The following is a 13,679-nucleotide window of genomic DNA, read 5'->3' on the forward strand; positions in this document are numbered from 1 at the left end:
TGCTTGAAGAAACTTACGGAATGCAGTGTTTTGAAAAAGATTTTATCATCACCAGACGCAGTTCTGACAGAAAGTTTGCCGAATATTTGCTGCAGGGTGAGTAGTTTTTCTTTTTTGATGACTGACGTGGTGTAAGTATGGCAGAGTTAAGGGTGACACCCTTCGGTTTTTGTCGAAAACAGGAGGAATCTTGAAAGATAAATTTTGCGGACTGAAATATTTGTTTTATAAAGTTGTGAGGATTAACTCTATATTTTAATCGATTAAATTCTTGGTGATACAATTGGGGAAATATAATGTTGTAGTACTACGGGTGGCCATTAATTGGAATACTAACTATAAAGGCGCTACCATTAACGGTCAAAAGATAATTTAGCATACCTTTTGGTAATCTACAATAATAGGGCACATGAAAGGTCCTCGTCCATGGTCTACGGAAAAAATGTAACAAGTCCAAATTCTAATAAATGGTTTTTCCTTATCTTTGAGCACTTGGCAGGATGCTATTTATGTTGCAGTTGGTTTTTCAGTGCCAAAGACTGAAGACATTTCATCTTCTGGTAAAACATAGTGTTTAATAGACAATGATATTCAGGAAAGTATGGGATTCGAATTCACCCTTTATCAACTTAGCAAGGGAATTCACACACATGGCTCTTCCATACTCCATTTTTTTCAGAACAAAGAAACTTCTGACCATATGCTGCTAAATAATGAAATGTGAGAGACCTTGAAAGTAGTTTGTTGATCGGTGGTTAATTTTAGTTCCAAGCGCATGTAAACTTATTATATTTCTTTTTTCTGTGTAAGAAAAGCTTAGAGGGTAATGCATAATTGTTGCATGATTGGTTTTGCAAGTTTTAAGGATATGAATATCAGGGTTATTTAAAAAAATATTTTAATGAAATAATTTTGTAAGAGAAGATGACTTTGAGGTTTCTTTTTTCTTAAATAATGTTCTTGGTGCAACAGTAAAGGCCTGTTTACATGGTACTTACCTGTACTAGTTAATGTCTTCATGTAGGAATGCATAAATGGACACGAAAATGCAGTTTGACCACCCAAGTCGTATAAATGCATGAAGAAAAAATAGAACCTGTTCTAATATGGTTCATACATATGTACTTTTTCCATTCTGGTCCACTAAAATCGCCCACACATTATCTTATACATGTGCATGCATGGTGTACGCAGGCCTGAAAAGAGTGAGGTGGGTATTTTTTTTTGCACATGATTGCTGTGTTATTGTTTTTTTTCAGTTATAAGAGTTATTTGAAAAAAACCATGATAAATAAAATATTTTTAGCATAGAAGATTAATATGTGTGTCGTTTTTGCAACTGTATTAAGTAGGCAATTAACGGTATTACTCCCACTCATCTCTATGGTTTGGTTGAAGAATAGTGGAATTAGAATCTAAAATTTTCTATCCTAGATATAGTGTATCACAACTGTTTAAAAAAAGGGTTGGTTATTTGCAGGCATACTAAAATTGTAACGATAGAACTCACAATGCTGGTTTAAGTAAAATCTATGGTAATCTGGACAGTCGAAGTTGATGTAAATATAATAAACGTGATTATGATGTCACAAATTAGCAATTTGCATACAAATGGAACAAGTCCATGAAGGTATGTCAGATATATTTAGTTAATTTGTTTATAGAAGTTTAATTTCATTTTTTAGAATTCAATATTGGACATTTTTTACTATGTAAAATAAGTTTTTTGTGCTTCACCACTTTTAAGTTTTTATGCTCTAATCAATTCACATGCATAATAGAAAGTAGAAAATAAAATTCTGTAAGCCAGTAAGTATGTTTTTCATAATGATGTAAGCCCCAGAGATAATCTTTAGACATAAAGAAGAGATCAAGAATGAAAGAATATGCTTTGTCAATGGTTTCTATGGTAAGACTTGGGCTTAAATAAAATATGTTAAGTGATATTGATAGTTTATAACTCTACTCAGAAATTACTGATTTTCTAATTGAGTGCGGGAATAAAAAATTTATTTTCATGCACTTAAATGTGAAAATGACAACCTTCATCAACATTGCTGTTATGAATATAATTTAAATTAAATTAAGGGAATAAAACCATATCTGCATGACGTCTAATACTCTAATCCATATGCATAATATATTTTTCTGTGAAAGGGCCTACTTTAAGGCCTTTGAGGGCTCAAAGGTCGTTGCATTGCCTGAATAAGAATCATGTTTACCTAGTTTCTTCCTGCCAAATTTAATTTCATTTGGTTCGGTAGTTTTCAAGCCATTTAGCAAAGAGATGGACAATACTCAATATTTAGTTGACTGTATATAAAGAATATTTAGAAATCCTGTTTCATCAAGATTAGGAGCATCTTTTCCTTTATTTACTTTGATGGAGGTGAGTTGCTTATCATAGGTACTTTCTCTGAAAGGAAAGGAGGCGGCTGGTGACGAGTTGGATTTTTCTTCGGAGACAAAGGACTGCATGGGGGCTGTGAAGTGTCTTCAATCGCATCTGCATTCAAAATGCGGTTGGAGGCACTTCACAGCTACCATGCTTTGTCCTTACAACTGTGACACACATTCCTGTACCGGACTGTAATCTACTGAGAGCCAAGGTGTTGGTCAGTTTCTTTCTCATCTATTGTGAAACCTGAGATAAAAAACCTCCAGATGCACTAAGTTCTTGGTGAAAGAAAGGAAGTGAGTTCGCCTAGTGGAAATATTTCTGCGGGAAGTCACTGTCAATTGTGCAAACTTCAGGGGTATGACTTGTATGATATGAGGCAAAAAGCGTAACCGTAATTATTTTGATTTAAGTCACTCTTAGTTTTAAATCACTAAAACACTGCTTATCTCCTAGGAGAAATGTCTTGTATCTAATGTTGTAGGCCAATGGTAAACAATCTCAATTCTTTTTTCAAGGCAATAATATTTGGTAAAACATGGCTGGAATGAAAGATTGTTCTGTAAATGTTCAAGCAAAATTCATGCTTAACTCAGCTAAAGCACTAACTCTAAACCTACTGTCACCTCTTAATTAGAATGAGAAAATCGAAGGAGAACACAATCCAATGTATGAAGTAAATGGTTCTACAAAAGGTAATAATTACCTGGATTTTGTTATCACTGTGCATTAGCAACTTTGCTCTAAAATCTAAAATAGCCCCAGAAAAGTCATCTTGTGGTGCACAGGATATAAATTATATTGTTATGCATTAAAAACATCTCACTTAGCATGAAATGTGCTAGCATGACACTCCATAGGAACATGTTTATAGTGAAGTGAGGGGTACCTGAAATAGAAACAAAAATATTATGGGAGGAATTTTTTCATTTGCATGGTCTGATTTACTCCCGAGAAGGAAAGAAATTAAAATGAGAGTATGGACTTAGTTGTAAATATATCATTTTTTGCTATGAAATTTGAAGTCTAATTCATGATAGAGTTTTTGAAATTCCTTTCATCCACAGCTCAAATCCACACTCAGATATTTGGGAGATCACTTTACTCGGTTGCAAATACTTTGGGTACTGTTTGTTAGAAAACTTGTATGTTTACTCAGTGTGGCCCGATGGTGTGCCGTCTATGGCGTGGAATGCAGCCAGCGCTACATTAAGGCAGCTTTCAGACGAAACAACTTTTCACGGGCCAATATTCACAGAATGATATGCTCAGTGGTACGAAATGGTGACAAGCTAAGTTCCAGTTTAGATTGACCAAATGCTTAAGTCTGCTCCTGAATCATTGAAATTAAGCCAAATGATTTAGCCTTAATTTTTCAGCATTCTTTCTGTAGTAGGCATTGGGGTTTATTTTTGGTCTCTATGTTTATGCCTCAGCATGCATACATATGTTAAAGGAGATTACATGGGTGATGGTGTGATCAGCAACAGCACTAGTTTTTTTTACCTAAAATAATTGAAGGTTAAGGTTGACTGATTCTCTCTTTTATAAACTCTTACCAGCTGCATTGAAGACATTATGCATTGCATAACAGTACCAATAGGTATTCAATTCAGCCATTGGTTCTAAAGCTAGCAGACATTTGCATCGTTAAAGCATCATCTTCAATTTTCATGGTTTTTAAAATTTGTCACTCTCAAACAGATGGGAATAATTTTAGCGTCCTTGCATCCAAACTGTGAGTCATTGGAATGATGAATAAGGGATATAAAGGCATGCAAACTTGGGGAACATGAATTTAAGTGCAATAATTATAATGAGATATAAACTAACATGCAATGAATGAAGCACTATGGAACAGAGGATTTTTATGACCCATCACAGCTGTGTACTGTCTCTCATGCTTCTGGTGGCTTTGAAATTGATTGCTTTGTTCAGGCAAAAGAGCTCTTCAGAATTGGTTTTCTTGTTTAGTTATACACTCTGAATTAAATTTATCACATTCGTATGTACAATATAATCTTGAATTCTTTGAATGAGGACCTTTTTCCTGATGACCTTTGGTCATTAACCTCGTCGTTTGATATCCACTCACTGCATTGGAAGGTTTCCCACTTCTTCATTTTTGAATTGTTTGTAATTGGTAAGCAAGATATAATAACATGTATCATAATAAGATAACAGTGTCTCCATGGGTTTCCATTACTATGTTGGGCAGTGTCTTTTACTGTTGTGAATTTATTTTATCTGAATGTGTATAATAACGTTTATCTTTTCAGGGTTTGTCAGCCTGCTGCTATTAAAATACAAGCCATGGACATTTAATGATACCCTTCCTGGGAAGTGATGCACAGCTGTTGATGTTCATATTTTACATTGCAACTAGTGCCAGATTGATCTCAAACATCATCCCAAATTTTATGCAAATTATTTGTTGACTAAAAAGCAGATAGTTCTGTTTGATTTGTCTGCAGTGTTTATAAATTTGTATTAGGATATCATGAATCAATATAAATCACCATTATACTCCAAAACTGATAATGTGGTAGTGCATCTGGGAAGACTTCCTGAATGGATCAGTGAACAAAAAACGGTGAAAGTGTTCATAAAATCTCAGGAATGTGTAATTACCTCTCTACCATCTTCTATAGCATGGAAGGAGTATCGATTTATGAACAGCTTTTGTGGGAAAAACATGTTGCCGTCACAAAACCAAGATTTGGTCAATGTTCAGAGGTTAACTCACTCTACTGGTGGGAACTTGATAGTGAATTTCATGGCCAAGTTACCTGATGACATAAATTATTGTTGTAAAATAATAGGGGCTTGCATTAACCCTTTCCTTGGATTTGATTGGTGTCATCATGCAATCGACTTACTGAACAATGAGGCCTTCCAGTGTCTTAGAAAAGTACAGGAGAACATGGATTTTGTGCTTAGTATGGCCATCACTGAAGCTCAGTGTTCTGATGTAGAGTGCAAAGAATGTTCATTGCTGATGGATGCACCCTGGCTAGCAGCATCAAATCCTGGAGGCAGCCTGGTAAGTTGTTGAGAGCACCAGGGAAAAGGTGGGAGTGAAGTTTAGTGGAACACATGTGGTAAAGTTATTAAAGAGTGAGGAGACATAATTTTGTTATGGTAATGGTCCACTGAGTAATAGGAAAGCAGAATGTGGTAAAGACTTTTGTGGTCTGGGATGCATGGGTTGCAGATAGAAAGGTAAGGGGAAGTGCGTGCATTGTGGCCATGCTGATTGCATGTTTTCAAAACCTTCTTTAACTGTTTCTAATTTTACCGCAAGAGACTCCATTTTGTTAACAGATTTTAGTGCTGAGAGGTCATCTGAGAAGGGAGGGATCATTTTGATGGCAGTCAATAGTGCGTAGTATTGGGGAAGTATTAAGATTCTGTATTGCTAGCCTATTAAGTGTTCAGGGAGTGTGTTGTTCTCCAATATGTATCCTGTTACCTGGTCGGTGGGAAAAGCTGGTTTGCTAAAATACTTTTAAATCTCATTCTCTCTCCCAATGTTGAAATTTCCCTTGCTGCTTGGTAATTCATGGAAGAGGCTCAGGTATTCAGCCAAAATGACCCTTCTCTGCTTCACGTCTTCAGCAGTTATTTGGGTAGAATTCTTAAATAAACCAAAGAATAAAATGTTAGCTTAAGAGTACACCTTAATAACCATACCTCTGTACGTTTACTATTGTCACCCTGAAATATCCTCACCAATGCCTCATGACAGTGTTTTCTAGGTCTTTTGTCCTAAATGCAGTTCAAGTGGAGTGGATTAGCAATGCATGCATGGCCCTTCAAACTAACATAATCTTTTCTAGTATTAGAGGTAAGATTTCAATAATCCTGTTTCATTTTTTTTGGGTGTGCCCCTAATTTGTTAACTTTTAAGAAGGTGATCTGTTTATCTCCATTACTTTCTCTGCAGAGTATCAAAGAAGAGGGGACAGGTGATGACAATTTACGGTCTTCTACTTACTCACAGGACTGCTTGCAAAGTGCGAATGAAGGCACTTCACAGCTCCCATGTGCATTCCAACCTACTGAAGTATACATTCCTGTGTCAAACTGCCTAGAAACGAGACCAGATGCTTTGGTAAGTTTTATTCTCACCTACAGTAACACCTGAGTTGTACGACCTTGTGTTGTGTAAATTTCTCATCTGTATAATGATAATGGGTGTGCCTGACATGAATAGATACTATTCCCAATTCTATTCTACAACTCTCCGTTGTACGGAACAGCAAGTTTATGTGAGTCAAATAGCCTAATCACTATTATCTATTTACACCTGTGGCGATGTTTGTTGCGGAACAGTGTTAATCTTATGGCAGAAATTTGCATGGCAAATGAACTTAGATAGCTTGAGTTTGCTTGCAAGCTAATAAATATTCTTATGTATAACACTGATTGGTCTCAAGATAGTTCCCTGTTTGTTCAATCTTCCCGCTTCACCTTGATGAAGAAACGTGCCTAAACTCTCATGTTACCTCTTTATAGGCATAGGAAAAGCAAAGTAGAACACAGTTCTATGTATATCAACTGATATGAAGTAATAATCTCTACAAAATTCAATCCCTACCCATCCTTTTCCCCTATTCTGGTGTAAATTTTAAAATTCATCGAGTAACAAGGAAAAAATAAGATAAACAAATCATAATTTGCACCTGAAGTTGATGATAATCTGTTGAAACTCGGGAGTCGCGCTCTGTTAAAAAATAGGCGGTATAAGTAATTGTGTGATATCCAGGAAAACTGATATGAAGTTTCTCATCTTCCTGCTTTACCTCAACTAAGGAACTGGCGAAAACTCATGGCACCTCTTTTTAAGCACAGAAAAGGTAAGAAGAACACAATTCAATGAAAAAACAGAACAACTAAGCAGTGCATTGGAAAAGGACCGCGGGGAAATATTATGGCTTCACGCAAACAAAGTCAATAGAATAGACAGACGTAATATTACATCAATGGCATTCTTCAGAAAGATTAAAAGGATGTTATATTACATCCATGGCACGCAAAGTGTTAATTTTGTGTGTGATGGATGATTGGAATACTTTTTTTGATATGCAGCGCTGGAAAAACTCCGCTTTTTAATGTTTACATTGTCTTATTATTTATTCTGAAAACGAGGGCCGAATAAGTCTTGAGGACCATGTGATATGTAATTTTGCTTCCCTGTGTCCCCTTATATGCTATATCTTAGCAGTGTACATAGAAGGCTAAGATCTTAAACATTAATAATCGAACAGGTGCAGGTGAAGTGAAAAGAGAAAAGTGTTACTTTTGTAATTTTTACAGTGATTCTGGCAACCAAGACAAATCTTATGAATATTCTGGTAGCTTATATCCTGCAATTTAAAAAAAATTAGGTCTAATGGGTTTTGAAATGTAAAGAATATGGGATATAAGCAACGTGTCAAATAACCCAATGCCGCTGTGGAGTGGAGCTAGAAGAGCTGGTATTTTTTTCGTACCGCAGAGCCCCATTCCCTCACTGAGGACGTTTCCTTAGAGATGGACGGGTAAACGTGATGTGGTGTAGTGCGGCAGATAAGGTTTCACTACTGGATTGGTGGGAGATAAAAAAAGTATGGGTTATAGATGGTAAGAAAGAAGGAAAACTAAGAGCTCTTCTACGGTGCATAGAATCCATATGAGGGTTAAGGAAGATTGTTAGGTTCTTGCCCTCTATAAATACTACAGGGTGCATTTCAAAGGTAATTCAATTCATAGCTTTTCCATGCTTTCTCTAGCAACCTTAAACACTCTATTGCCAGTATTGAGTAGGAATTTTACAATCTACACTTACTGCAGTGTTACCTAAAATGCAGGTCTCAGAAGTGGTGGCAGAATAAAGTACTTGCCTGACTAACTGAAGGTCGTGGGTTCGTGTGATCGTTGTTAAGTTGTTAATATCCGGGATATTGGTGATTATGATCATCTTTTCTTAACACTTGCTAGATTTCCCTCCTTTAAAGGCACTGTTTTTGGGGTGGTGAAGATAAATATATGGGTTATTCACCCTTAATTCATTCATTATTGTAAGAAAGCTCAAATTTACACGTAGCATGGAATGAAGTTTTGTGATTCAAGAGGTAGGTGTAAAACTGTGATTGAAGATGGATATCATTATATAAGTACCAATCGTCACTTGTAAGAAGTATCCTAGAATACTTAAGGATTTGGTGGATCTTGCCCGCCGGAATATAAACCTCATTTTACAGATCTAAGTATATATTGCATTAACTCGTAAGATATATCATAGAAAACTTAAGTATTTGGTGGAATATGCCATCAGAAATATTAACTTCATTTTACAGATCTATTAGCAGCTTGGATCAAAAAGTAATTAATATTCAGTATGTGTTTTTAATGCCTAAATATTGTAAATTCATTGGTTAGAGCCTGAATTGAATATTTTGCTTTGTTATGGAATTCCAATAAAAAACTCCTTAAAATAATAAGAAAAAATGCTTAAGCGCCTCCTAAAGGTCATGCTCTAAATAAAAAAAGTATCAAAATTTCAAAAGTATTAACTCATTCTCTAATCCATTGAATTTTTATGGTGTCATGATTTGGATCAAAAAAAGAAATGACATTGAGCATAATTGTTTATATGAAATTAAAAATAATGGAAAGGATCGTAAAATTATTGTGGAGGTTGAACTAAATGTTCCTATCTTTGAAGTGGGAGTGACAAGAATCTCATGATTACATGCATTTGGTCAGCTTGAGTGGCCTTGAGGTGAAAAAGGAAGTTTTGTAATTATCAACACAATCAGTGCGGAGCACCTCAGTTGACGTGCTCTGCTAGTAGGGCTGGGAGCCCTTTCTCCACCTCTATATGTAACCAATATCCACTTCCGAATCTTCCGATGGTGTGTATGGCCTTCAACAAGCTTCCCTCTTTCGAACCATGTGCGCCGTTTGTAACAGCAGTATTTGAACGGAAATTATGTTGCAGAAACCTCCTGCTATTTTTCTTTCTTGTTATTTTGGCCAATTTTGATCACTTTAATGAAAATCGGGCTTGCATTGAATGTGTTGAAGAGGGTCTTAGTACTATTATTTTGCCTCAATTTAGTGACATGTAGCATTCTATTCTAGTTTCATGTGAAAGTGGAGAACGAAGACCCTCTCAGTGAAGGAAAGTATCCAGCGATGTTCACACCAGATCCACTGGAAATTTTAAGGGATGTCACAGATCCATTGGCAACTGATGAATTGGTGAGTGTACTCTTGCGTGGTTCAGTGCAGTTGTGCTATCAAACAAATTCATTCCCTGGTTAAATATTCCCAGGAAAACTCAACATTTTCCCTAAGTTGATAAAAGTTGGATCATAGAGTACAGAGGTGTCATTTTTGACTGTATCCTTCAAAATGAACTATGCATTGTAATGAAAAGAATAGGTGTGTTCTGCCACCCAACTTTGCTCTTTGCTGCTGCGATCCAATGAATGCCACATTCACTCCAAGACAGTTAAGACAGAAGTGCTGCAGAGCACCATGCATGGGCTATGTTTGCTACAAGAATTTCTTTTCAGATGGGTCAAGAGCAAAGTCAAAATGTAGAATGAATGAGGGAGGCTAAAAATATTAAGAGATGGTTTTGATTGCAAATTGAGGCTATAATTATCATTGAATATTAATGATTATGGTGTAATATCTTTAAAATGAGATTTTTCCAATATCCTGGTTCCACAAAGAAAAGCAACAAACTTAAGACTGAATTTGTCTCACCTACCCCACATACCATGAATGTTGATGAAACTCATTACCCTGGACAGTAAAAAGTATTTAATTGCTTTAAAAAATGTTGAACTTGGCACTTTTTTCTGGTTTTCCAACAATGGGAGCATATATATTTCCCTACCAATTGAAGTTTCAACTTCTTTAATAATATTTCCAGAAATTGTCAATAAATTGATCTCTTACAAGAAACGTCCACCATGATAGTGTAAAAATTATAAACCAGTGAAAACTGACTTTTTTCCCTGGGATCAAAGAAATAGGCCATTTTTAGAATTTTATTAAGTGGCCATTTTGAAATAATGACATAGAAATATGAAAATGAGTATTATTTTTATTTGCCAAAGTTGATGTTAATGAAACAATGTATAACCCGAAATGCACTAAATCTCTAACTAAATTCTCTGATATTGAATATATATGTTTTCTGTAAATATGTTTTAATGCATGGGTACTGAAATCATATGCCAGGTACTCCCTACAGATAAGTCATCATTACAAATAAGATGGTATCAGGAGGTAGACATCTCCAGAATATTGCTCTGAGGATCATTTTTGGCTTTTCACAAATTTTGCAGTGCAAAAAAGAGGCGTTATGAGTATGGCAAAGATAACCAAATGGCAAACATGCAAACCAATTTTTAAGCAGTTAAATTTCCTTACCATTACTTCCTTGAGACAGCTTGCAGAGTAGACTGTAGATTTAGACAAACACTATACATAAAAATCAACCTCTAATTTTATTCCTGTGAGTAACTCAACAAGGTGTTTCCTGATTTTTCTAACTCTCTCATTATTTGTGTACTTATTATATGTGGATTCTTGTGCAGCCTTTGACCTCTACTCCTTTCCAAGAAGAACGGTTGGAATGTATGGCTGAAAGCACAGGAGCCATCATGGCAGACTTTGACTGGAAGCTAGTTGGAGTTAAGGAAGAACCATCCCTAGAGGAGAAAGATGCTGCCAAGGTATGCCAGACATTCATCTAATCTATTGATATTTAGGTGTAGGTGATACTATAAGGAGACATGGTGACTGATGTTCATGACTTGAATGCTAATCAGAAGTGATAAATTTTAATGTAGTAAACCGTAATGCACAAACTGTAGGAATTTTTTCTCTTTGGATTTTTTTCACAATTTGTGCTTTGTGGGTGACTCCTGCTACAGTTATTGCCGTGGCTAATCCCGGTGTACTTAAAAGTAGTCAAGACTGAACGCCTCTGTGTGTTCAAAGTTCAGACTTTGCTCTCCGCCTGTGGTGCCATGTGCACAACTTGGAGTGCTTTTGGCATCATATGCTCAGCATTCCAGCATCACCTTGTGCAGTATAGTCCACAAATATCCAGAGGGGACGGCTTGGAATGTTCACTGGCTAAAAACACTCAGGTGGAAATCGAGGGATTGGAGCTCGAATCCAGGTGTAGGTGAATGACTTTTTCCCTCTGTGGATTTTTTCATGCAATGGGGTGGTTTCCTTTTATTATTTTATTGCCTAAATCGAAAGATTATTACTCTTGGAGTACGTATTTCACGCTTTTAGATTTTTAAATGACAGTATCTATTTTTCGTGATTAAATGAAAAGTGAAAATTTTCAAGCGCACGAAAACGCGATGCATAAGTATGAATGCCGGGAAATCTGTCGGTGCATCGTATTTCTGGTTCCCCCTCCCACCCGGTGAGGTGACCTTGAGGCGAGGCTTAGCGCTGATATGTCGCAGGATGCTAGCAGGTAGCTGAGTACCCTTCTTGCAGGTAGCGCTTTGCTCAATTAAGGATTATTAATACCTCATCAAACGAAGAAAACTTTCCGACCCTATCCAGTTTTAATAAGTGATTATTAAGTTATGTTTTCCTGAGCTCTGTGCCTCATGCGTGCATTGGTAACCTCAGACGATGTATAACTCCTATCTTCTCCTATAGAAACTAGGTCCCTGTGAAGTCACGTGGAGTGGCATCGCATGGACACCAATCTGGACCTTTTCAAATGAGGATAAAAATGAACCATTGCCATTCGTCTAAACCAGCATTTCTAAAACGAAATAATTAGTATACTGTGAATACACTAATGGTGGGTAACGAGTTGCAATTATTTCCTTTTGTTTTCTTTGATGAAGGAAACTACCCTATTTACAACTTTCATTCAGTTGAGAGCCAATTGTGGTGTTGCAATTACTGGTAGAGGCTATGCATTGTAATTGGCTGAAAGAAAATACTAGCAACAGAAAAAGAGATGGGATTTCCATCCCTCGAACTGTTGAGATAATTATCTGTAAGAAATAATAAATAATGGAAAGAGCAGTTAAATACTACTGGAGTTGAACTGCAAGCAAGGAGTCATAAAAAAACTTATGAGTACATACATGCTTTTGGCTAGCTGAAGTGGTCTCAGCTAGTAGAGGAGGTTTTATTATTATTTTATAGGGGTTATTTTTATTGTTTGACCTATATTTAGTGACACTCAGCATTCTCTTTTAGTGTCATGTGAAAGAGGAGAACAGAGACCATCTTATGGAAGAGAATTATCCCATGCTGCACGTACGAAACCTTGCCAGAATTTCGACTGATGTCACGGATCCATTGGCAACGGATGACGTGGTGAGTGTACTTTTGCATTGTTTAGCTCAGTTGTGCGATGACACAAATCCATTCTCGGGTGGAACATCCCCAGCACCACTCAGCAGAAAGGCGAGACATTTTTCCTCCCTTGACCTAACAGGAGCAGAAATGCTGTGTTTTTCATGAACGAATCATTTAAAATGAATGAATCGTTGCGAAAAATAATTAGGTGTATTTTACTATACTGGTAGCTTATCTTACTGTTATTTTTAGGTTTGAAACTATTTCATTGATTTTCATCAATTTTTATTAGAAAATCACAAGGAATTTTTATAATTAAGTGGGCAGGGGCCATGAGAGGCGGAGATACCAGGAATTGACCCACTGGATGTATCAAATCATCCACTTTCAGGGCCACTAGATCACACCAGGGTAGTATAAGTCTTTGGCTCAATGTGGGCAGACTCAGGCTGTGCTTCCTCCATACAGCTCTCCTCACCCATATCCTTCTCCTCATGCTCTTCTTCTTACTCTGGTGGCGAAGTCATCTGTGGGTTGAAATACGCCATTCGATGCATTATAAGGTGTCCCTCAACAGAAGTCATATGATCAGTCTCAACATCTCCTTCAACTGAGCGGCAAGCATTGAAAGTTTTACCCTAGTCGCGACATGTACCATTAATCACATAATACTTCTGGGGAAACTGAGGATCAATGTCACCCCTAAATCCCTCAGATGCCAATGTGCACTGCATCTCAGCTGCTTGTATTTTCTCCATTCCATTACAGCCATGAAAAGGGGCCAAGCGATTGAAATGGACTACTCTTTGCTTCCCTCTTGGAGGTTTCTTGATCGTGTACACCACATCATTGATCCTGGTAACTACCTCATGCGGTCCTTCCCACTGTTTCTAGAGCTTTGCAGAGTACCCACAAATCCTTTTTGGGTTGT

At 36.7% G+C, this 13,679-nt stretch overlaps 1 protein-coding gene across 1 annotated transcript in view; it reads left to right on the forward strand.

Annotated features, from left to right (window-relative positions):
* The window catches only part of LOC124170380, a 263,025-nt gene extending 249,739 nt beyond the window's left edge, over positions 1–13,286 (forward strand). Inside the window, exons 2-7 of the mRNA XM_046549103.1 lie at positions 4,678–5,441; positions 6,345–6,512; positions 9,527–9,646; positions 10,999–11,136; positions 12,647–12,766; positions 13,191–13,286. Coding sequence (XP_046405059.1) covers positions 4,899–5,441; positions 6,345–6,512; positions 9,527–9,646; positions 10,999–11,136; positions 12,647–12,766; positions 13,191–13,286 — 1,185 coding nt within the window. The 5' untranslated portion in view covers positions 4,678–4,898. The remainder of the gene's footprint in view (positions 1–4,677; positions 5,442–6,344; positions 6,513–9,526; positions 9,647–10,998; positions 11,137–12,646; positions 12,767–13,190) is intronic.
* The last annotated feature ends 393 nt before the right edge of the window (positions 13,287–13,679 follow it).

The sequence above is a fragment of the Ischnura elegans genome, chromosome 13 (assembly GCF_921293095.1).
Source record: "Ischnura elegans chromosome 13, ioIscEleg1.1, whole genome shotgun sequence".
Classification (NCBI taxonomy): Eukaryota; Metazoa; Arthropoda; class Insecta; order Odonata; family Coenagrionidae; genus Ischnura; species Ischnura elegans.